At 38.5% G+C, this 25,065-nt stretch overlaps 1 protein-coding gene across 1 annotated transcript; it reads right to left on the bottom strand.

The window, feature by feature from the left end:
* Positions 1–265: 265 nt before the first annotated feature.
* LOC110349064 (uncharacterized) lies at positions 266–25,065 on the bottom strand. The gene is made up of 4 exons (XM_087210699.1): positions 24,931–25,065; positions 6,009–6,135; positions 5,753–5,810; positions 266–4,291 (listed from the first exon to the last, which is right to left on the bottom strand). Exons 1-4 carry the CDS (start codon positions 24,931–24,933, stop codon positions 2,989–2,991), a joined length of 1,491 nt encoding a protein of 496 aa, XP_087066825.1. The 5' UTR covers positions 24,934–25,065; the 3' UTR covers positions 266–2,988.

Below are 25,065 nucleotides of genomic sequence, written 5' to 3' on the forward strand. Positions count from 1 at the left end.
AGTGTGGAAGAATTCCATGCCAGGCATGGTGGTGGATGCCTGTGATCCTCAGCAACCCGAGGCAGGAAGACCACAAGTTCAACTTGAACTGCATGGATAAACCTTGTCTCAAAAAACAAAAAAATCCACAATAGGAAGAGGCCACACATTCACTGGGTGGCTAGAAGAGCTCCCTGCTTAGGGAGAATAAGGCATGTGTCCTTGGTGCTTCAGTAACCAAGAATCTGCAGAAGCCAGCTATGGACCTATCAACTGCCCTCTCACTTCACACTGTGCTCTTTAACCAAGGAGAAACCTATACAAGCTGCCTTTTGGAATAGGGTTCCTTGCCTTACCTGAGCAGCCTCTTCAGGATGGACCCAGTATAGAACAAAAAGACATACTGCTTCTCTGGTTGTGGAGAGATGACATAGTCAAAGCCAAGTCTGTCTGCCTCTATGATCCTGGGAAAGAGACAGGCATCTATCATTTGGACTAGAGGAAAGGATCAGGTCAGTGGAGGGACTTGAGTGACGTCTGGCTTTCAGGTGTACAGATCTCCAGTACAGAAGGCACCTGATTGGGGAAGTCCTCAGGAAAGCCCTCTTCTCAGGCTTGCTTCTGTCCCTGCCATGGAGAGGAGCAGCTTCCAAGAATGGCAAGAGATCAGCAGTGTGAGGATCAGGGAGGAGGAATGAACCTCCCATGAAATCAAGACACAACTGTTTATTTTTCTTCTTGGGTTTTAAAGATTTTATTGGTACATTTTAGATATACACAATATTAATTGTAGACAGTTTGTACCTCTACATAACATATCTTGCTTTTTCCTCAGTCCCCTCCCCTCCTTTCAACCCCTTCCCCCATTTACAAAAACTTTGTATTTTTTCCTATTTTTTTTCTTGTCCTTTCTTTCCTCCTACATCCTCCTTTATTTCCCTTATCATTTGAACATTTTCTTCCCATTTCCCAGTATCTATTAAACATTTTGGTCCTTATTTACACTAACACCAGAAAAACAGTATGGTATTTAAACATGTGTATCTGATTTATTTCACTTAAAAGAGTATGGTCTCAAGGTGGATCCATTTAGCTAGAAATGTCTCAAGCTCATCCTTCTTTATGGCAGAGTAAAAAAAAAACCCCACCATGAATCAGGTTTTGCTTCATGCCATTATTTTAGTTTATTAGGTAGAAACAATAATGATGGCCAGGCATGGTGGTGCATGCCTGTAATTTCAGCACTTGGGAGGTTGAGGCAGGAGGATCCCCTTGAGTTTGAGGCCAGCCAGGACTACACAGTGAGACCCTGTCTCAGAAAATATGATTGTCAAAGATACAATTGCATCACAATATTAGGAAATAAAGGCATTTTCCTCATTACATTCAATAGCAATCATTTTCCCCAAAACTATTCCACTACTGACAAAAATTCCTTTGAAAGTGTTACTGTTAAATCATACCATCATTTATAATTTTGGAGTGCTGCGGGCTGAGCCTGCAGATGGCCCTTCACCTCCTCCGTACTCCCTTGCTCCTCCTCAGACTAGAGAGTCATCTGTTTGACTCATATTGTAGACCCTGGCACAGCCTCAGGAGACAGTTAATTATGTATCCTTCCCTGTTCCCTTTCTGTGCATGCCCCAATCACAAAACAATCATGCTACGTTCCACCTAGGCCTTGTAGGCCACATAGCACTATTTGGCCTGCCTTTGCTTCCTGTTTGCCTTCCACTATAAAGAGTGCATGGGACTCCAGGCAGCCATTAGCTCCCAACGAGCTATGGTTCCACCTGGTCCCAACTTCCAAGAATAGTCTTGGTTTCTTCATCTCCCACTGCTCTCTCCAGCTTCAGACCCTACACTGTGTGGGTCATGGCTAATTCATGATACCCTTTTGGAGAGAAGTTAGGGTCCTGCTGGCCTGTGGCAATCAGAATTTCATAGCAGTTTGGGTTATTTTTGGTACATATGCTGGAAAAATTACCACCAAATTAAAAGTCATTGCAATATAAACAAGAAAAGTACAATTGTGATGGTAAGAAAACCAAGTTTTACAGGGGCCAGGGATTTAGCTCAGTGGTGCCGTCGCCTGCCTTCCAAGTGCAAGGTCCCGAGTTCAATCCCTGGTACAAAAAAAATTATGTAAATGACAATATTGGCTCTAATATGAAAAAAGGAAAAATCATGTACATGATAAAATATATAATGTTAGAATATAAGCAGATATTTTGTCACAATATGAGAAACAATGTGCTAATCTAAGTTGTGTGAAAAAATCAACTTTGTCAAAAACGTTCACAAGTCTCTGAAAATATATCTTACTATAAAATATGGTATCAAATTCAAACATATCTTGCTACACAGAATAAAGAGTATACACACCCAAATTTTAAAAACAAAGATAGTGGCAAAATCCTAACAAAAGTTTTTAGAGGTCCTTATCTCCCAATTATAAAGACTAAAGAAAATGTACATAAATGCTAACTCTACTTGAAAGTAAAAAATATATTTTAATTTACCATACTTAATTAAAAGACTACTAAGCTCAAACACATTGACATAAAAATACCTAATTATGTCAACTGTAACACTGCAGATACATAATCCGGACATTTAAGTGATTTACTAAAAACATATAATGTATACACATTAGGGTATCTAGATCTGGGATTGTATTTTCTGGAGAAATACTGACATCAAGTTCTTGTATTAATTATTCCTATAGGTCACTACATGAGCAATCTCCACAGGATTATAAAACTAGTCTTACATGTATAATAAGTTTCTCCCCAGTGAGACTTTTTCATTCATTTGACAGTACGTATACTGAAAGGATTCCCACATTGCTTGCATACATAGGGTTTCTCCCCACTGTAAGTTCTCTTTGGCAAGCACCACAAATACTGAAAGCTTTCTTACCTTGCTTACATAGATTTAATGCTCTGTGTGAGTATGTTCATGTCTTTCACGATTGCCAGCTGTGCTAAAAGCACATTGCTTCACATTCTAGGGTTTCTCTCCAGTGTGAATTTTTTCATGTCTTTGACATTTACTTGACCTCAGGAAAGCTTTCCCACAGTGCTTACATGCATAGGGTTTCTCCCCAGTGTGAATTCTTTCATGTATTTTACAATAATCTCGTGTACTAAAAGCTTTCCCACACTGCTTACATACATAGGGTTTCTCCCCAGTATGAATTCTTTCATGTATTTTACAATAACTTTGTGAACTAAAAGCTTTCCCACACTGCTTACATACATAGGGTTTCTCCCCAGTATGAATTCTTTCATGGTTTTTACAATAAATTTGTATACTAAAAGCTTTCCCACACTCCTTACATACATAGGGTTTCTCCCCATTGTGATTTCTTTTATGCCTTTGACAATAATCTCGTGTACTAAAAGCTTTCCCACACTGCTTACATACATAGGGTTTCTCCCCAGTATGAATTCTTTCATGTATTTTACAATAACTTTGTGAACTAAAAGCTTTCCCACACTGCTTACATACATAGGGTTTCTCCCCAGTATGAATTCTTTCATGGTTTTTACAATAAACTTGCATACTAAAAGCTTTCCCACACTGCTTACACACATAGGGTTTCTCCCCATTGTGATTTCTTTTATGCCTTTGACAATAAACTTGGGTACTAAAAGCTTTCCCACATTGCTTACATACATAGGGTTTCTCCTCTGTGTGAGTTTTTTCATGTAGGTTACAACAACCTCGTGAACTAAAAGCTTTCCCACACTGCTTACATACATAGAGTTTCTCCCCAGTGTGAGTTCTTTTGTGTATGTTACAATAACCTTGAGACTGAAAAGCTTTCCCACACTGCTTACATACATAGAGCTTCCCCCCGTTGTGATTTCTTTCATGGATCCGAACATCACTGGATATGCTGGAGGCATTCAAGTTTTTCTTACACACAAAGGTCTCTCTAAGGTGAGTTCTTTCACTAAGATAGTGGTAGGATTTCCCACATTGATTATATTCATAGGGTTTCTCTCCAGTTTCTGTCCTTGCATCCTTCTGAAAGGACTGGAGATCACCGCAGGTTCTTCCATTTTCATTACATTTATGTAGCTTCTCTTCCCATCCCAAGCACTCAGATGGCTTCACTCCAGTGTGAGCGGTGATGGCCACATTTAGTGACAAGTGCCCAGTCAGGGGCTTTTTGCAAGCAAGGCCCTCAGGTGGTTTTAAACCAGCTTGTTCCTTGTCTACATTAGCATCTGGAGTATAAAGAAATATTTCTTCACATTCATTCCAATCTTTACTTTGATAACATTTCTCTACCTCTTCATTTCTGTGAAGAAAAAAGTCACAATAAAATGGGTCTCCATATTAATGATTTAACACATGTTGTGGTTTGATGCCTCCTAAGACATTCGGACAATGAATTAACTGAGTGTCCTGGAAGATACCTTCAAAACAGCTGTTCCCAAGAGTGGCATTAATTTGGGAATTTTAAAATTGTTATGTTTTGCAATACAGAAAGAGTAGTTTCATTTTGGGCAATTGGTACATATGTATATCACACATTGATCATTTTGATACCTTTCCCCATCTCTCCCCCTTCTCTCCTTATCTCGCTTGTCTTCCCCATCTCCAAAAAATCAGCCTTTCCTTTTTAAATTGTTTCTCCTTTATTTTACTCTCTAATTTATATTTTTGGTTTCTCATATAAGAGAAACCATCTGACATTTTACTTTCTGTGTCTGACATTTCTTTTTTTTTCTGACTTATTTCTCTTAACACTGCAGGATGAAGGTCTACCCATTTCTTTTGGCAAATGACATGATATCCATTTTTATGGCTGATTATATAGCACATTTTTTTCTTTTTCTTTTCAGTGCTGGGAATTAAACAGGTTTTAGCACTGAATCACATCTCCAGGTTTTTAGTTTATTATTTTGAGAGAGATTCTCATTAATGATTAAGTTGCTCAAGCTGAGCTTCAACTTGCCATCCTGGTGAATCAGCTTCCCAGAGTGCTGGGAATGCATCGTTACACTGAGCCTATCAAAAAATTTCTTTATCCATGCATCCAATGATGGAACATTTAGGCTGATTCCAGGCCTTAGCTGTTATAAATTGTCCTACTTTGAGTATGTGTGTGCATGTATCAGTATAGTATGATTTTAACTCTTTTGGAACTATACCCAGGAGAGAGATTTCTGGATCAAATGGAACTTCTATTTTTACTTTTTGAAATATCTGTATACTGACTATCATAGTGGCTATACTTAACATTCCCATCAACAGTGGGAAGGAGACTGGCTTCTAAGAATTTTAGAACGTGAATAGACTCAATTCTTTGGAAGATGGCTTGAAAACACTTGTTATTACAACACTAGCATTCATGTGTACTTTGAATGCTGCTTCAAGGTTAGAAATTTTTAAGATTGTCTCATATTCACATGTATACAAAAATAGCCTGAAGATGGGTTTATGTCAAACTCAAAATACATCTCTTTGCATATACACCTACACACAACACTGAAGGGAAATTTCATACATTTTCATGATAGTGATCGTAAAAGAACATTTTTTATACTTACATGTCAGTGTCACATGTTGCATGAAATCAATAGTTTCCTATATTGGAATATTTCTGTATTCAATTGTCAGATTACACATACTAAAATTATACACTTCATTGGAGAATATTGAGCGATTAAATAAATTTGAACATGGCCACATTTCCCTGGTTGTGATATTTCTGTTCACACACTGATTCTTCAGGAACATTTTTAATGTAATTTACCTTAGATTTCTCCAGTAATTTTTGTACTCTTCTCCAACTTTTTGATCCCAGACTGTTCCTGAATTACAGACATAGAAATATAAGGAGAAACTATATTATTACTTTAAAATGAATACGACTCCAGTTAGATTCATGGTATAATGTAACCAGGCCTGAGATATTCTTCAAAATGTTTTCACATTCTATTTAATGAAACTGCACTAATGAGCAACAATGTTCTCTGGTTGTATAAATGAGAACGTGATGTCATCCTTACCTATGGCAGTCATGTTCCTAAAGGTTTCCCTCATCACATCTCTGTAGAGCTTCTTTTGGGATGGATTCAGCAAAGCCCACTCCTCCATGGTGAAGTTCACAGCCACATCCTTAAAGGTCACTGCCTCCTAAATACACATATGTATTTCTTGAAGGAATGTTGAGACTCACACCCTGGGATATCTCAATTCCTCTCATAAAAAGTTGAATCAAGATCTGGGTGTGGTGGTGCATGTCTGTAATGCCAGCACTCAGAAGGCTGAGACAGGAGGATTGTCATAATTTCTAGACTTGTGTGGGCTACACAGTGAGTTCAAGGCCAGCCTGAACTGCATAGTGAGACCATCTCAAAAAGAGAAAACAACAAAAAATCTGACGGGCTGAATCCTTCAAATAGTAACTGTATGTCTTGGTCATCAAATCCATGCGTACGCACATTTTTTTCAGATGGCAATTCTAAGGCTAGATTGCCACTCAATGCTAAAGCTACAGCAGAAGAGGAGCACTGGTCCTCCTGGGGTCACTGCAAGGGAACCTGCGCACTGATCCACAGCCTTAAAGCCCTAAAGCAGAGCCAACAGCAAGAGCCTACAAGGTCACCAGCCACGAAACACTGGGGCAGGTAAATAGCTAATGAATGGTTCTGCTGGACCATCGGTAATATCTCTTTTCAAATCTTATTATTTATGGCATTGAGCCTTTCTTTGATTGTACTTAGGCAGCATTTTGAAACTTGAATTTGGTTTCATAAATAAAACATAATTGAACATCAAATAATGTTTATGAGTAATAATTAAAATGTTAATGGAAAAGGTTTTATTGGAACAAGGCTATAAACATTGAAAGTAAGGAAAAAGTGCCATTTTTATCTTTTAACTCAGTGTCTCCACATGGTCACCTTGTACTCAGATGTAAGAAATTCAAGGGGGATATGAGAGGGTAATAAAGGAGAAGAAATGAATAAAATGTATTATATGCATTGGAAACCAATATATCACAAAGTAATTAGGCACAAAGTAAAAATTTCAGCCAGGTGTGGTGGTGCATGCTTATAATCTCAGCACTTGGGAGGCTGATGCAGGAGGACTGCCGTGGAGTTTGAGGCCAGCCTTGGCTACACTGTAAGTGCAAAGGCAGTCTGAAATACAACGTGAGACCTTGCCTCAAACTCCCCCCAAAAAAGGGTAATTTCAAAAAACCTGTCACTTATGAATGACATCTTTGATTTGTTAAAAATTTATAGCTGTAGAGTATAATAAAAATCTAACAACATTCAATACCATTTGAGCAAGAAGGTTGATAGCTTACACATTATACATGATAGGAGACTGTACTATTATTAGGGAGAATGACAACTGGAAAATGGCAACTCAAAAAGGAAGACAGTCTTCATTGGATCCACATATACATAAAATACTGATTCATAACAGAGCTGATGTTATTTGTCTCTGGAGGAAATCAAAACCTGTTTCATTGATGTTCAGGGAGAAACAGATATGTACTTGGGAACCTGGATTGTATACTCTTCTATGTGCAAATTATTAAGTTACATAATGAAATGCAAAAGACAAACTTGAATGCCTTGAGGATATATGGTGAAAGAACTTAGATGTGAAAATGTGTTCCTTCAGAAGAAAATCAACTAACCATCAGAATTAGAAGGATAAATAGAAATATATGAAAATCACAGGAAATAAAAAAGACAAGAAAATATTTGCTGTGTACACAGTATAAAATTTCTATACAGGGAGTAAAGATCAATAAACAAAAATCTCAAAAAATGGCTGCAACCTATCTAAATCTAGAGAAAACACCAAGTAGAAAACAAGAACCAAATCTTTTTTGAGAAAAATCATTAAAGAAAAATGGAAGTATGGAAGAATACAATCAGGAAGTAGACTTTGGCAAAATGGAGAATAAAATGTCCTGCTCCATCAGGCTTGCCCTGCCCACTTGCATCCAGTAGACCATGAGGACACCCCAGGGCAGGCACACAGGCTGTCAGTTGGGCCTTGTGGTCAGACGTGGGTGGCTGCACCCAGCTCCATCAGGCTTGCTCCACCCACTTGCATCCAGGAGACCATGAGGACACCCCTGCCCCCCCGCCCCACAGGCCCACCAGCTTGGCTGCACAGGTGCCTGTAACAACAGTCACCCTCACTTCTGGCCTCTTGGCTGTGCAGCTACCTAGTTCCATGCTACAGAGGCACAGGGGGACATAAAGGCCACTGTCCTGAGTTGCAGAAATGAACAACAGAGAGAAGGCCTCAGGCTCCCTGATGAAAACTGAAGCCCACTGGAAAAGTGAAGAGAATCTCTGCAATATAGGCACACCAGGCCACCGTACTTGGTAAGCTGCAGGGATCATCACCTCCCATTTGAACCTGGACTGTTTTGGGGGGAGGGACAGCTGGAACCTGTAGTGGAACCTTCTGGAGTACAGCCCTGCAGGAGGACAGGGAGCTCAGTTTGGGACTTGCAGCTAGAGGTCGGTCTGGGTTTCGTGGGTTGGTGGCTGGCTTACTGAGACTCATTGACTTTTAACTGACAGTACCAAAAACTAAAATGAGAAGACATTTAAACAAGTCACAAACTCAGACCTCCACCCCACAAAAGGCAATTTCTGGGGAAAATGAGGTGGAAAAGTCTGATAACCACCTGGACACCCTGAACTGATAGAAGAGGAAGTAACAAAACAGATGAATGAGGCTCTAGAAAAATTCAAAGCAGAAATAATCTCCCAGATAACTACAGAGATGGTGAGCAGAGTGAAAGACATAATTACAAGCTCTGGAAGAGAAACGGATAAAAAAATAAATGAGCCTAGAAACATGCTTGAAGCCATGAATGCCCACCATAAGAAACAAATAGAAACCATGATTGCCCAACATAAGAAAGGAGAAAATACAAATGACATAAAAAACTGTTCACAGAAGTAATAGTAGAAAACTTCCCAGACAGAGGTGGAGAATTAGACATACAGATAAATGAGGCATATAGAATGCCAACCAGCCATGATCAAAAAACAAAATCTACACCTAGACATAAAATAGTCAAGATCCCAGAAACCCAACAGAAGAACAAAATCCTACAAGCAGTTAGAGAAAAGAAACAAATCAAAGGAAAACCCATCAGAATCATAGCAAACTTCTCAACACAAACCCTCAAGTCAAGGAGAGTCTGGAGTGAAGTATTTCAAGCCCTAAAAGAAAATAACTTCCAACCTAGACTGTTGTATCCTGCAAAATTATCTTTCAAAATTGATGGGGAAATTAGATACTTTCACGACAAACACCTGAGAAATTTCATGAATACCATACCAGCACTCCAAACAATCCTAAGCAATATCCTAGAAAAAGACAATGAAGATCACAACTCCATGAGGCCCAACAGAGGGAAGCCACCAGGAAAGGTAAGAAACTAAAGGGAAAGGGGGGGAAAAAAAAAACCAAACAAGAAATAAAAGAGCCACCAATAGTAAAACATCATGACAAGGATGAGTCAATATCTATCAATTATAACTATTGATGTTAATGGTCTCAATTCACCTATCAAAAGAAATAGACTGACAGAATGGATTAAGAAGCAAAATCCAGCCATATGCTATATACAAGAAACATACCTAACTCAAAAAGAAATACATAGACTGAAAGTAAAAGGATGGATAACAGTTCTCCACACCACAGGAACCCAGAAAAAAAGCAGGGGTAGCAATTTTATTTACAGACAAAGTAGATTTCAAACCAAAACTAAGAGACAAAGATGGTCACTACATCTTTGTGAAGGGAACAGTCCAATATATTTACATTATAAATATATATGCACCAAATACAAATGCTCCCAACTATACAAAAGAAACATTAATGGACATGAAAAAACAAATAAGCACTAATACAACTGTGGTGGGGGATCTCAGTACCCCATTATCACAATTAGACAGATCATCTAGACAAAAAATTAACAACAAAATTCTAGAATTGAACCAAGCTATTGAACAAATGGACTTAATAGATGTTTACAGAATGTTCCACCCCACGAAATCAGAATATACATTCTTTTCAGCTGCACATGGGTCATTGTCCAAAATAGACCACATGCTAGCTCATAAGACATGTCTAAATAAATGTAAAAGAACTGAAGTTATTGCCTGTATATTATCAGACCATAGTGCAATAAAATTGGAGATCAGTAGCATAAGAAACTGCAAAACCCCCACAAACACATGGAAATTGAATAACACTTTCCTGAACAAACAATGGGTCACAGAGGAAATTAAAGAAGAAATTAGAGAGTTTCTACAAGTAAATGATAATGCCAGTACAACATACATGAATCTGTGGGACACAATGAAAGCAGATACAGGAAGGAAATTCATAGCAGTGAATGCCCATATTAGGAAAACAGAACTCAAATAAACAACCTAATGCAGAACCTCAAGCTCCTAGAAAAAAAAAAGTATAACAAACCCAAAGCTTGTACAAGAGAGGAAATTATAAAGATCAGAGCAGAAATCAATGCAATGGAGACTAACAGAACGATACAAAAAATTAATGAATCAAAGAGTTGGGTTTTTTAAAGAATAAATAAAATCGATAAACCCTTAGCCAACCTTATCAAAACAAGGAAAGAAAAGGCTCAAATCCATGCAATCAAGAATGAAAAAGGTGAAGTCACAACATATCCAGCAAAAGCATCATCAATACCTACTTCAAAAACCTGAACTCTAATAAAACGGAAAACACAGAAGAAATGGACAGATTCCTAGATACATATGAATTACCAAAGTTAAATGAAGAAGATATAGAAATTCTAAACACCCCAATTACAATGAGTGAAATTGAAAATGTAATAAAAAATTTACCAACAAAGAAAAGCCCAGGTCCTGATGCCTACACTGCTAAATTCTACAAGACATTTAAAGAAGAACTATCGCCATTACTCTTTAAACTTATCAAGGAAAGAAAGGGAAGCAAAACTTCCAAATTCATTCCTGGAAGCAAGTATTACTTTGATTCCAAAACCAGGGAAAGACACAACCCTAAAAGAGAATTACAGGCCAGTCTCCCTAATGAATATTCATGCAAAAATCCTCAGGAAGATACTGGCAAACAGAATACAAAAGGTCATCAAGAAGATCATACACCCTGACCAAGTCAGATTTATCCCAGGGATGCAAGGATGCTTCAACATTCATAAATCAATAAATGTAATATACTATATTAACAGAGTCAAGGACAAAAACCATATGATCATCTCAATAGATGCAGAAAAGGCATTCCACAAAATACAACACCCATTCATGATAAAAACCCTACAGAAAATTGGAATAGAAGATCTTTATCTCAACCTGATTAAGGCTATCTATGAAAAACCAACAGCCAACATCATACTAAATGGTCAAAAACTGAAAACTTTTACACTAAAATCAGGAACAAGACAAGGATGCCCACTATCACCACTCCTGTTTAATATTGTTCTTGAAACATTAGCCACAGAAATTAGAAAAGAGAAAGAAATAAAAGGAATAAAGATAGGAAAGGAAGAAGTTAAACTGTCATTATTTGCTGATGATATGGTACTTTACATAGAAGACCCAAAATACTCTGCCAAAAGACTTCTAGACTTAATTGACAGATGCAGTAGAGTAGCTGGATATAAGGTCAACACTCAAAAAACAATAACCTTTTTATATACCAATAATAGACCTATTGAGAGAGAAATTAGGGAAACAATTTCTTTTACAATAGCATCCAAAAAATGAAATATCTAGGAGTCAATCTAACAAAGGAAGCAAAAGACCTCTATGCTGAAAACTATACCACTTTGAAAAAGGAGATCGAGGAGGATATAAGAAAATGGAAAGACATCCCTTATTCCTGGATAGGAAGAACCAATATAGTGAAAATGGCCATACTTCCAAAACTATTATATAGGTTTAATGCAATGCCTATTGAAATTCCAACAATATATTTCACAGAACTAAAGAAAACAATCCAAAAATTCATTTGGAACCAGAAGAGACCTAGAATAGCAAAAGAAATTTTCGGCAACAGAGATATGGCTGGGAGTATTACAATCCCCAACTTGAAACCATACTACAAAGCTACTGTGATAAAAACAGCATGGTGCTGGCAAAGGAACAGACCCAAGGATCAATGGAATAGATTAAAAGATGCAGAAATGACTAGAGATATGCTCAGCCACCTCATATTTGACAAAGGAGCCAACCATCTTCACTGAAGGAAAAGTAGCCTATTAAATAAATGGTGTTGGAAAAACTGGATTTCAACCTGCCAAAGTTTAAAACTAGACCCATACCTATCACCATGCACTAAATTAAGATTGAAGTGGATTAAAGATTTAAATATTAAGACAGAAACACTAAACTTGCTGGAAGATAAGTTAGATAGAACTCAAAGAAATTGGTATAGGAAAAGATTTTATGAGCAAATCCTCAGTGCCACGGGAACTTGCACAAAGAATCAACAACTGGGATCTTATTAAAAAGCTTCTGCACTGCAAGAGAAACCACCAACAGAGTGAAGAGACAACCTACAGCGTGGGAAAAAATTTTCAGCAATTGTATCTCAGACAAAGGACTACTATGTAGAATATATAAAGAACTGAAAAAAATCAGACCCCCCCCCAAATTCAAAGACCCAATTCTAAAATGGGCATCTGAAATGAACAGACATTTCTCAGGCTAAGAAATAAAAGCATCAAATAAATATATGAAAAAATGTTCAACATCACTGGTTATTCAAGAGATGCAGATGAAAAGAACACTGAGATTCCACCTCACCCCAGAAAGAATGGCTGCTATCAAGAAATCAACCAATAACAAATGCTGGCGGGGGTGTGGGGAGAAAGGAACCCTTCTCCATTGTTGGTGGGAGTGCAGACTGGGGCAACCACTGTGGAAATCAGTATGGAGATACCTCAAAGATTTGATTTATTTTTAATCTGTACATTCAATATTCAATCCAGATACCTTATTTCCTATTGAGTAAAAAATGCAGAAAACAATGCTATACACTTGCAAATTCAGCTTCTTGGGAGACTAAAGCAAGGGGATCACAATTTAAAGGTCAGAATGGGCAATTTAGCATGAGATTATATTGGTATGAAACTAACATAGAATTGCAAATATCTTAGAGAATTTCCCTGAAATTCCAGTCGTAAACAGCACATCTTCACTCAGATAGAAATGGACCTGCCTCAATCAATATACGTGTGTAGATGGTTTTGGTGGCAAATTTACCATCCATAATAAATGCAATTAAAGGTTGTTAATTCTAATGCACTTAGAAATATTCAGACAATAGGTATTAGACATACTTACACTTGTATAAAACAAGAAATAAATGTTTTTCAAAAAATAGACATTTACAAAAAATTCTGTTAGGACATAAGAAATTCTTCAATCACAAAGTATAAATATTGTATAGATTGTAATACACAAGTACTACAAACAATAGGGAAGGAATAGGTTGACAATTCCAATTTGTTTTCATTTCTCACTGGAGGGATGGAATACTGGTCTTCAGTCACACTGAGCATGCACTTTACCACTAAACTACATTATTAGTTCACTCGTGGTTTTGATGCAAAATGTTTTTCATTGTTTAGATGGACTCTCACTATGTATGTAGTTCAGGCTGGCCTTGAACTCACTAAGTATCCCAGGCCAGCCTCAAACTTGTACTGATCCTCCTGCTATCTTTGTCCCAAGTGCTGGGATTTCAAGCATAAGTCATCATGCCTAGCTGCAAAATACATTATTAAATAGCAGTTTCAATAGAAAGCCATGAAATAAATTTCTTTATTTAGAACTATATATAAGTAATGATTTTAGGATATAATGACAATGTTTGGAAAAAAGAACTTTCAGTGACATATATCTTTTGAGAAATATATTTAGCAAAACATTGGATCAAAAACACAATGAAGGACTGGGGATTTAGCTCAGTGGTTCCGGCACCTGCCTTGCAAGTGCAAGGTCTCGAGTTCGATCCCCAGTACAAAAAAAACACAAAAACCCACAATGAATAATTTATGACACAGGAATCAATATATTGGAAAAGAAGCCAGGTGTGGTGGCACACACCTGTAATCCCAGCACATGGGAGGCTGGAGCAGGAGAATTACAAGTTCGAAGCCAGCTTGGGTTGCATAGTAAGTTTAAGGCCTGCCTGGACTCCACAGCGAGACCCTGTCTCAAAAAACAGAACAAAACAAAACATATATGTATATATATTTATTTATGAAAAGATAATCAAGACGTAATAATAGGCAACAAGAAAACACTATGAGAAAATGAGAAAAAAATATAAGGATAACGAATATATTAATTTCTGAGGAAGGATCTCACTGTGTGACTCATGCTGGCCATCAACTCTTGATTCTCTTGTATTAGGCCCCTGAATGCTGGCCTTACAGATGTATACCACTGCATCTTTGTAAGACAGGATGTTGAAAAGAAATAAAAAGTATAACAATTTTCATTTAATGAATTTTAGATGGTGGAAAAATTCTGAGAGATGTATAAAGTTACAAATTTGGCAACAGAAGAGGCAGATAGTGGAGAATGAAATAAGTTGGCAAGCAATCAAAGTGACAATAAAAAAACCTTTCCTTCATAAACTCATCTCCCGGTGAGTTTTCAAGTGATTTCAGACATTGATCAAGATGCCATCTGCATATGTACCAATTTCTCAGGATGAATATATTTATTATGTATAGCAAATATATACATATATGAACATTATAATAAGTATGGTATATTTGGCTGGGCATGGTCTCAAATGTTTGTAAGCAAAAAAGGAGAAAGAAGAGCTGAGGATGGTGGCTCACGCCTGTAATCCCAGCACTCGGGAGGCTGAGCCAGGAGGATCACTATGAGTTCAAGGCCAGCCTGGGTTACATATCGAGACCCTGTCTCAAAAAACTTTAAAAAAAAAAAAAGAGAGAAAGAAATCTCTGCAGTTTATGTTACCAGGATAATGAAATGTGTAGCTAAATCTAGACAATATCTTTATAAGAAAAGGTAAATATAGGTCCATTACACATGTGCATGCACATTTTCAAATCCAGGATAGAACTTTACCTAGTAAATACAAGGGTGTATGAGAAAATAGTTTCTAATCCTTGTATGTAGCTAAAGTAGTAGCATGGGCCCCCAGCCTGCATAATGCAGGCTCAATCTAAGCACCACACATAGGAAAAAAGTGACTATATGATAATGAAGTTGTGTCTGTTCACTTCATCAAAGGATGGCTCAGCATCATAAAGCTATGGTGAAACTCACCACAAAAAAGCAACAGAGGGCTGGGGATGTAGCTCAGCAGCACAGCACCTGCCTGGCAAATGTGAGGCCCTGAGTTTGATTCCCGACACCAAAAAGGTGAAAAAAAAAGCCCCTTAAAAAAACGACAAAAGAAAGAACTGATATGATTATTTGAATTGGTATAAATATTTCCTAAAACTCAAATTTTGTTATTTCGTAAAAGCTTTTAATGAAAAAAAATCACAATGTGATTAATAACGCGATAAAGCACATGTACCATAAAACTCGCAAATGTTACAATGAATGGAGATGCAGTTCATGAATTATTTCAAAATCAGAAATAAGTCAAGGATATTCACAGTCCCCACTATTCTGTAACATGAAACAAAAATTAATGTGTTATCACAGGACATACAGCAAGATAGACAAAAAGCAACAAAAGGATTGAAATTAAAAATAAAATCTCTAAGGCTGGGGATTTAGCTCAGTGGTTTCACCACCTGCCTTGCAAGTGTAAAGTCCTGAGTTCGATCCGTAGTACCAAAAAAAATAAAAAAAGAAAGAAAAGAAAATCTCTATGCATGAATGATGAAAGAATCAAGATGTAAAATTTGGTAACAGTATTGGAGGAAGTCATAGTGTATCTCCTAGTTTAAATACTCATTAAAACTATCCCAATAGAGGGCCAGGGATTTAGCTCAGTGGTTCTGGCGCCTGCCTCACAAGCTGAGGACCTGAGTTTGATTCCCAGTACCAAAAAAAAAAAAAAAGCCATCCAAAACTATCCTAATACAATGAAGCTACCTGATGCACAATCAGAATACAAATTAAAGTAAATACAGCTCTTGAACAGTTTGCTCTCAAAGCAGTATACACAAAAACTAGAGAATTCTAAAAGCCTGCTGTCTAACAACCACTGTTTAGCTGATTATTAGTGAAAATAGGAAAAAATATTTTGTTATTAATAGAATGAAAAGTTCAGGGATGACCCTATACCATGTGGCTATAATGAACATTTTAAGGAAAAAACTACAATGTCAGAAACACATTTAAGTAGAAGACTAAACTTGCTTACGATTTTTGCAAATGCTTCTGAAAGCTGCCTTGAAAGGAATAGACTAGATTCTCCCATCTCGTTCCTCAGTCAGTCTCTACCAATATGTTGTTTTGTTAATGAAAATGCCTCTTTGCTGGGGCCAAGGATTTAGCTGCGTAGCACTGCACCAGGCTCGCAAGCACAAGGTCTTGAGTTTGACCCCGGATACCCCCCGCCCCCAAAAAAGCCTCTTCACTTATCACTGTAAAGCAAAGATATTACTGACATTTAGAAATGATCTCACACTCCACTTTAAAAATCATTTAAAAATTGTAATATGCTATATCGTTGCAGAAATCTCGGAAAGAAATACACTACACGGAGACACAGAATTCGAATAAAATAATAAAATTTCTTCTCGCGAGCGGGCGGGAAGACCAGAAACAGGCCTGGTTAGTATCTGCGCCCCCGTTTTACATCCTTTTTAGCCACTACCTAATCCCCAGTGGTCTTTGAAGTGTAAATACAATTCCAGTTCCTATTTACAAGTCAGAGACACAAGATAGGAACATATACATTGTAAATTCACCCTGGCATTGCAACTTTGTTAGGTTAATGAAGTTACTGGTTAAAGAGTCAGATAACCATCACCTTAAACAAAGAGTTATGGAAAAAGCAAATCATAAAAGAACACACTACTTATTTTGCTTCTACAACTACCTTAATATTGAACTTATTAAGTTATCTAAAACTTTTCCCTATTAATATCAACCAATTCTTTAAAAGTCTCCATCTTCAAAGAGAAAAATCACACATACAAATAAAATTGGAGATGATCTGGAGAATCAGGAGAATAATGTACAGACTCAGATTTGACGATGCAATATGTTAGGAATTCCTTAAATTATATACTTAATATAACCATATTTATAATACCAGTAAACAACTCTAAATTTAACAAACATCTATTAAAATTCCTTCTGAAAAACAAAGGACAGTGTTATAGTTATCAAAAATCCAATAAAAAGGTAAAGTAGAGGGCCAGGGATTTAGCTCTCAGTGGCACCACGCCTGCCTGGAAAGCACAAGGTCCTGAGTTCGATCCCATACACCTCCCCCCCAGAAAAAGTAAAGGAGATAGATATCCTTTCCCATTATTTAGAACATGCTATACAGTTATAGTCACTTAAACTTGAAACTCAGTCAACCGGTAGGCACACTAAATTTATAAGAAGTACCAAGAAATATATTACCTTTAAACAGATTTCATAAGGCTGGCAGTACAAATCAAGTGTAAAATGTGATTCCATCACTCCTTTATGGTGGTAAATTGCTCATTTTATATGCAAAGTGAATCTGATTTTTGCATCATGAACATTCAAATGTGCACTCTGGGTAGATTAAAACATACATAACAGGACCAGGGATTTAGCTCAGTGGTTTTGCCACCTGCCTCACAAGCACAAAGACCCGAGTTCGATCCCCGGTACCAAACAAACAAACATATGAAAGTAAAATATGAGGAGAAAAAGCACAGTATAAGAAAATCGAGCACAAGTATGGCGGTGCACACATATAACTCAACACTTGGGAGGCTGAGGCAGGTGGACCTTGTCTCAAAAAAACAAAATAAAACAAAATCTAGGAATGAGAAAATCTTCAGAAATAAAATTGTAAAGCCACAAATGTTAAAGTGACTTTGAAGATGCAAAAAGTAACTTAGGATTTCTGTTCAGGAAAGAAAATACTTTATAAAATAACATGTAGATGGAAAAATCATGAGAAGGAATGTTGATTCTCTATAATTGACAAAGAAATACCTAGAACAAAAAGAGATTTTATCAAAAATAATTTCTCATCACAAACATGTGCCGCAGACCAGCTGCAGTCTATGTTGATGTTGGGTAGTAAGGGGAGATGTCCTGGGCCCGCAATGAGAAAAGCACCTTCACAAGCAATGTTCGGGTTCCTTCTGAGAAGTCTCAGGGTCTGATTTATTTTTATCTCTTTAAGCAATAGCGAAGAGGCATTGGGCGGAACATGTTTACATTTTATGTTGCCTTAGCAATATCTGATGAGGTAAAGGTTATTTTTGCTAAACAGTATATTTTTTCTAAGCTGATTCATTTCATTGAACATCATGAATACATTTCTTAAAAATTACAATTGTCCCCTTATTTTCCCATACCTAAGCAGAACAGAAAGTATTTTCCCATATCTAAGCAGAACAGAAAGTAACTTAATCAAATTAAATGTCAAACTTGTGGTCACCAGCTGGCCCTTGAGAAACTGCACAATGGTTAATACAGTTTGCTATTAGTTCTCTATTTTTCTTTACTTCTATTCATCTTAACTAAATGTCATTTGGGTTCATAGGCCATGAGCAGGAGATATTTACAGCACTTTGAGAAATATTGAGTAACTTGCCTCCTTAGTGTATTTATCTGTCTTAACTTTCTATTTCCCATTTCCCACTGTGTCTTACATCTAAAACCTGTCCTTTCAGTCTCTTTATAAGACCCCTTTAGTAAAAAGAAAGTCATCAATAGAAGAAAGGAGTTACAGTAGCAGGAAAACAGAGGGAGTTTTAGGAGAGGATTTTTTAGAAGTGGATGTGGCAATAGAACTAAGAGAAAGTGGAATTTGGGACTTGTGAGCCAGATTAGATTTCAATATATCATGACCAATGTGCCTCATGGAGAGTTTGTTGTTAGTCACAAACACAATGACTCCTGTGATCAGAGTAACAATTATAAACATTATGGCAAGAAAAAATAACACATGAGGGTACGATGTGTTCCACCCTTTCTCTCCCCCAGCTGGAACTTTGTCAAGCAGCAGTGGAGGTCGGTTGGGCTTTGCCAAACATGAGAATAAGATACAAGCAGATATTTTATAGAAGGGCTTACACAGGAAATGAAAAAAAGTACATAAAATGGATGCATAAAAGACAGAAAAATGTGAAAAGACATAATTAAATTTTGCTATAAATTCATGAAATTCATCAAATTAGAAAAAGCCTAATGTTGGCAGGCCACGAGAAATAGGAATTAGTGCTGCCTGGTGATGGAAGTGGGGTTGGGGTACATTAAGATCTAAATGGATACATAGTCTAGGCACCAGCAAATAGGCTCCTGAGCCCTGAGCATCTGTTGTGTTTTTGAAGCAGAAAGTTTTGTTATGCACTACAGTTCTTCTGGGAGCATGGAAAGCACACCAGGAGGCAAAGTGTAGAACAAGCTTTATTCTTAGCAAGGGTGAGTCAGCCTGGGTTCACACACCAAGGGACTGACCCCCCTTTGGGGTGGAGCAGGGCTGTTACACTCATGGGAGGGGGCGGGCTTGCAGGAGTTACAAAGAGTACAAGTCATAGGGGCTCAGCAAATCCGTTGGTTATTAGGCATTACAGACAGCAAGCTCAGCCCACAGAGTTACACCTCATTTACTTTTGGCGAGGAGGTAACCAAACTGAGAACAAAGAAAATCTCTGAGATGCTCGGGAGGAAGAGCCAGGCTAGGCAAGCCTGGACGTGTTGAGGGAATGGGGGCAAACTTCTGGTCAGTAAGTCTGGGCTTTAACTGCAGAGGCACCTTCCCCCTTCATTTTCTCAAATCTGCTTCTAGGGCAGCATATGAATGTGCCTTGTGGCATTTACACCATTGACAGAACTAGACAAGCCTGCTTTCCCAAAACTGTGGAAAGCCAATTAAGATGTTCTGGAGACAAACAGTGGAGACCCTGTCAGGAGCTACATATATAGCAATTCAAATAAATCTGGAAAATAATACTGAGTGAATCAAGTAAAATGCAGGATGAACTCTAACATACTCTCATTTGGGCACACTAAACATGTATGTACATGAGATTGATGTGTAGCTCACTGGTAGAGCACATGCACAGTACTCATCATGCTCTAGGGTCCATAGCCAGCATAAACAATGTACATGAAGCTATGGTGCAGAACCCAGAAGTGATGAGCAGGGTCACAACTGTGGAAAGAAGACACCTGCAACAGGATTGTCAAGCACAGCACTAGTGATATTTGGGTCTAATATTTCATTCTTTAAAGGGCTGTCCTGTGGGCTATGTGACACTGATCAACATCCTTGACCTCTACCCATGCTTCAAATCTTGCTCACGCTCTGCACTATGATTACAACAAAAAGAGTTGAGACGCATTCATGTTTCCTGATGTGCACAATCACCAGTGCCTGAAAATCACCAACTTAGCAGGTGCGGTATGGGCATATAATCTCCTGAATGACAAGGTACCCAGAGTGGGCAAAGACCACAAGAGCTGTTAAAATTCTCCACACCCCAAACCCAAGCAGAATGAATGACACCAGCCCAAATACTCTGTCCTTGCCCACTCCTCTTGTCCCCACCACCCACACCACTTTCCAGATGTCACTAGTGTGAAGAGACAGAACAGGCTCCGCTGCTTGATGGTCTATGATGACACCCACTGGGAGACAGGAGGACAGACTAAGGGGTGCCTCGAACTGAAGCTCTGTGCTTTATCTCAACTGTGCCTTTCTCCATGAACCATTTCCAAGGTCTTCTCCAGGATGCCAACATGGAAGTTTTGTCCTCAGAGTTTGAGGAAGCCAGGAGACATCTGCGGGGATTTCAGAGACTACAGTCTCTGGTCACTTATGGAACACACAATAAAGGCTCATGGTCATCTCTCTCCCCAGAGAGATACAAATCACTTCACAGAGAAACAGTCTTGGAAGCAACCTTGCTGGACATGCCTGCCTTCAGCCCACTAAGGTGATGGAAGAGGAAGTGGCATTGTAGGAGGGAACAACCCAGTATAGAAAGGGAGATGTTGACCTAAGGTTAAAGCAGCTAGAAGGGTTCCCAGAATCAGCATAAATTGGAACTAGGAATGGAAGTGTATTTTCTTTAGCCTTGCATATGCTTGGTGTCCTGTGTTCAAACTGCTCAGCCCAGTATCTTCATTGAAAAGTTTGACCCTATCTCCTTGTCATGGTAATGTAAGCCAGAGTTAGACCAGAGTGGAGGACCTCTTTATAATACCAGAACCAAAACGGAAAAAAAAAAGTCAAAGCAAAACAAACACACCCACATACAAACCAAAACAAGTCCCAGAGTAGTCTTCCCTTTTCAAAACAATACTCATAGGGCTGGGGATTTAGCTTAGTGATTCTACCACCTGTCTCCCAAGTTCAAGGTCCGGAGTTCCATCCCTGGTACCACACACACACAAAAAAAATACTCAGACTGTCTCCTGGTTGGATTGCTCTGGTGAAGCTGATTAATACAGCATTCAAAACAGGAAACAATCTGATGAATGTCATGTTCTACAAAGGACTTTTGAAGAGTTGAAAGAATGAGTCTACAGATGCTACTTGAATAAAGGAAAATATGATCAACCCAAAGAAGTTAAAAATAAAACGTATTGAAAATGCACCGAATATACCCATTCAATCAAACATCATTGTCAAGCCCTGGACCTTTTAAACCTGCTCAACACATTTGCCTTGACCTGTGTTTGGGGAAATACATGTAACACAATACAAAATTCATAATAAAATACTAAATATCTCATGAACTTCATAAAATACAGTCCACTGTAAATCACTGGCTGTTTACCCCTGGTGTCCAGTTGCTAACAGAGAGCAGTGACTCTTCACTGCTGTCCACCATCATGAGCAAGTACTGTACCATATAACACTAGTGAGAAAAGTAAACAAATTACAAAACTGACAGGTTTCCACTAAATAATTTTTCTTTTTTGCTTCAGTACTAAAGATTTAACTCAGGGCCTCATGCATGTTAGATGAATTAGATTGGAGGTATATCCCAACATATTTATATCATAGTGAAACAGGATCTTGTTCAATTGTCCAGGCTGGGCTTGACCTTGCAATATTCCTGTTTCAGTCTCCCATGTGGCTGGGATTAAAGGTGTGCACCACCATGCCTCACTGATGTTTACTTTACCCAACCACTGAAATCTTTGTAAATCATGGTGATTAAAGAATCCCAATCTCGAACTGGCAAAATGTCACATGCCTGTCTTCTCAACAGTCAAGGAGGTGGAAACAGTATCAAAAGTTCTCCCCAGCCTGGGCAATTTAGTTAAGACCAGGTCTCAAAAAAAAATTTTTGAGGGGCAGGTGTGGCTTGGAGCAGACTTCCTGAGTTCAGTCCCTGTACAATAAAAACTACCAAGCACACTTTGGAATCTTTTGTATCCAAAAGAAAACCCTTCTCATTCTATTTCAATGATGACACCCACCCTATTTTTAAACCTACAAGATCAGTTTCCTAATTTCTAATTTTGCCAAACAATTAGGTGAACGGATCAGTAGTAGCAGAAGACTTATTTATAGTATTTGTCACTAAGTCCCCTCCTTTCTTTAGGCCTGTGACCTCTGACCCACTCTCATGCCAAGGCAGCACACGACCCTTCAGTTACTGTCACGCTAAGAACAATCTGACCTTGGGAGGGAGCTCATTACAGTCGCTGATTTCTCCTCCCTCCCACAAGCCCTGCTCTCCTGTTTACTTTTTCCTCCCCTTTGCTCCTACCTATTCAAAAAACCCTTTTATCCCTATTCCTTCATGTGCCTGTAGACCTTACCTATGGGGATTTACTTCTACTTCAGTGCTTTATTCAAAATCCATTTCAAGCAATATTTCAAATTTAAAACAATGTGTAGAAACAGTCCAAGAACTACAGCAATTATTTCAGAGATGAGAGCCCCATTTCCCTTTCCACTACTACCAATGTCACATGCCCATGTCCATGCAGATGCCCTAATTCAACGTGTTTCTCAATTTGGGTTTAATAGGCATCCACTTCAGAAAGATTTCTTTAGCATGAATCCCTTCCCTTCCCTTAGTAATACATCAACATCCCCTCCATTTTTCTCAGTGTTATAAATAAACTCTCTTGAAGGCCTCATTTAAATAGTCTAATTGTAAAGAATATTTTATTTAGTTATCGTATGAGTAAGGCACCTAGCTAGGGAAAATTGGCCTGAGATAGTTAGGAAATAAGCCATACTGATAAAAATTAAAGTAAGAATAGTGAGTTACAGACAGTGGACCGAGAGTCAACTTCTCAGGCAACATGGAACGCAGCCACTCCCTACTAAACTCCTTAGTTTCCAGAACCTAAGTGCAAAATGACCAGTTTTTCTCTACAATCTCAGATTTCTACAAAACTTACATGATAACAAAAAAAGGTTTTGTTACAGAAATCTTGAAAATACACAGAGACACAGAATTCGGATAAAATAATAAAATTTCTTCTAGCGAGCGGGTGGAATGCCAGAAACCAGTCTGGTCAGTATCCTCGCCCCCTTTGTGTTTCCCTTTTTGTATCCTTTTAAGCCATTATCTCATCCCTATTGGTCTTTGATGTGTAAATACAATTCCAGTTCCTATTTATAAATCACAGACACAAGATAGGCACAAATACATTGTAAATTCACCCTGGCAGGGTAACTTTGTTAGGTTAATGAAGTTACTGGTTAGAGTCAGATAATCCTCACCTTAAACAAGGAGTTACAGAAAAAGCAAATCTTAAAAGAATGCATTACTTATTTTCCTTCTACAACTACCTTAATATTCAATCTATTAAGTTATCTAAAACTTTTCCTTATCAGTTTGAGAACCTGAGTTCCAAATGGTCATTTTTAAATAAAGTCATCTACGATAAGTGGCCATTAAACAATTGAGCAGTTACTCTGATTATCTATAATTAGCTCTGGATTGAGCAGCCACATGGCCACTCAGGATGCTTCCACGAAATCAGGGAGCTATTTTTAACTCCAATAAAAAGTCTCCTAACATCTTCTTTTTGGTTCATGACTAATGTGAGCCCACGAGTTTTTTTTTTTTTTTTTTTGAACTTCGGTCTTTGCACTTGCGCAGCAGGCGGTGAAACCGCTGAGCCAAATCCCCTGCCCAAGGAGCTCTATTCTTTATCACTGTGAGTGCAGGTCTGACAAACAATTAAGGTGATAATTTTGGGGGTTGCTGAGTATGGAATGCAGGATTTCAGTGCATAGTTGGCAAGCACTCCGCCCCTGAGTCACATCACCTGCTTATCGACACCTATTGTGACTTTGGCAATATGGGGAAATATTGGAAATTTTGGGATTCATTGTGAACATAAAAAGTCTGAGGAGACTAGTTACGGGTATGAGACCTTGCATCACAAACGTTTATAAATGTCAGATCCTCCAGGTCTGCTACTAAAAGGAAGGAGACCAGGGACCTAGCACATCACAGCTGCACCCAGCTCCAACCCATGCCTGAATCAGGGTCTCCCCTACTGGGCCCCTGAATCTCCCTAGAGTGGTGTAGACGAGGCTGTGCCTGGAGCCACCCGAGACAGCGCTGTGGGCTGGGAGTGTCACAGTGGGGACAGGATGCAGGGAACCCGGGACTAACCCTGACCCAGCACAGGGAAAAAGGGACAAAAGCACCAAAAACCCAGAAGAACCGCAGGGTCTGGAGCTAAGCGGGGAGGTTGTAGTCCCCGTAGCTGGCTCTGGCCCCTTCCTTTCAGACTTCTTCCCGATTCCATCCCATTCCCGGTTTCTCTCCCACAACATCACCATTGCATGGCTTCAGGGTCTCCCAGAGTCCTTCCCATGCAGCGTGCAGCCAGTAGAAGTCACAGAAGGTGACCTAGCAAGCTGGGGGCTCTCAGCAAGGTGCTCAGGATGCTCACTTTGGAGCCAAGACTCCAG

Source organism: Heterocephalus glaber, unplaced genomic scaffold (genome assembly GCF_053883595.1).
Source record: "Heterocephalus glaber isolate CG9 unplaced genomic scaffold, H.glaber_assembly_v1.0 deba00001175, whole genome shotgun sequence".
Lineage (NCBI taxonomy): Eukaryota > Metazoa > Chordata > Mammalia > Rodentia > Bathyergidae > Heterocephalus > Heterocephalus glaber.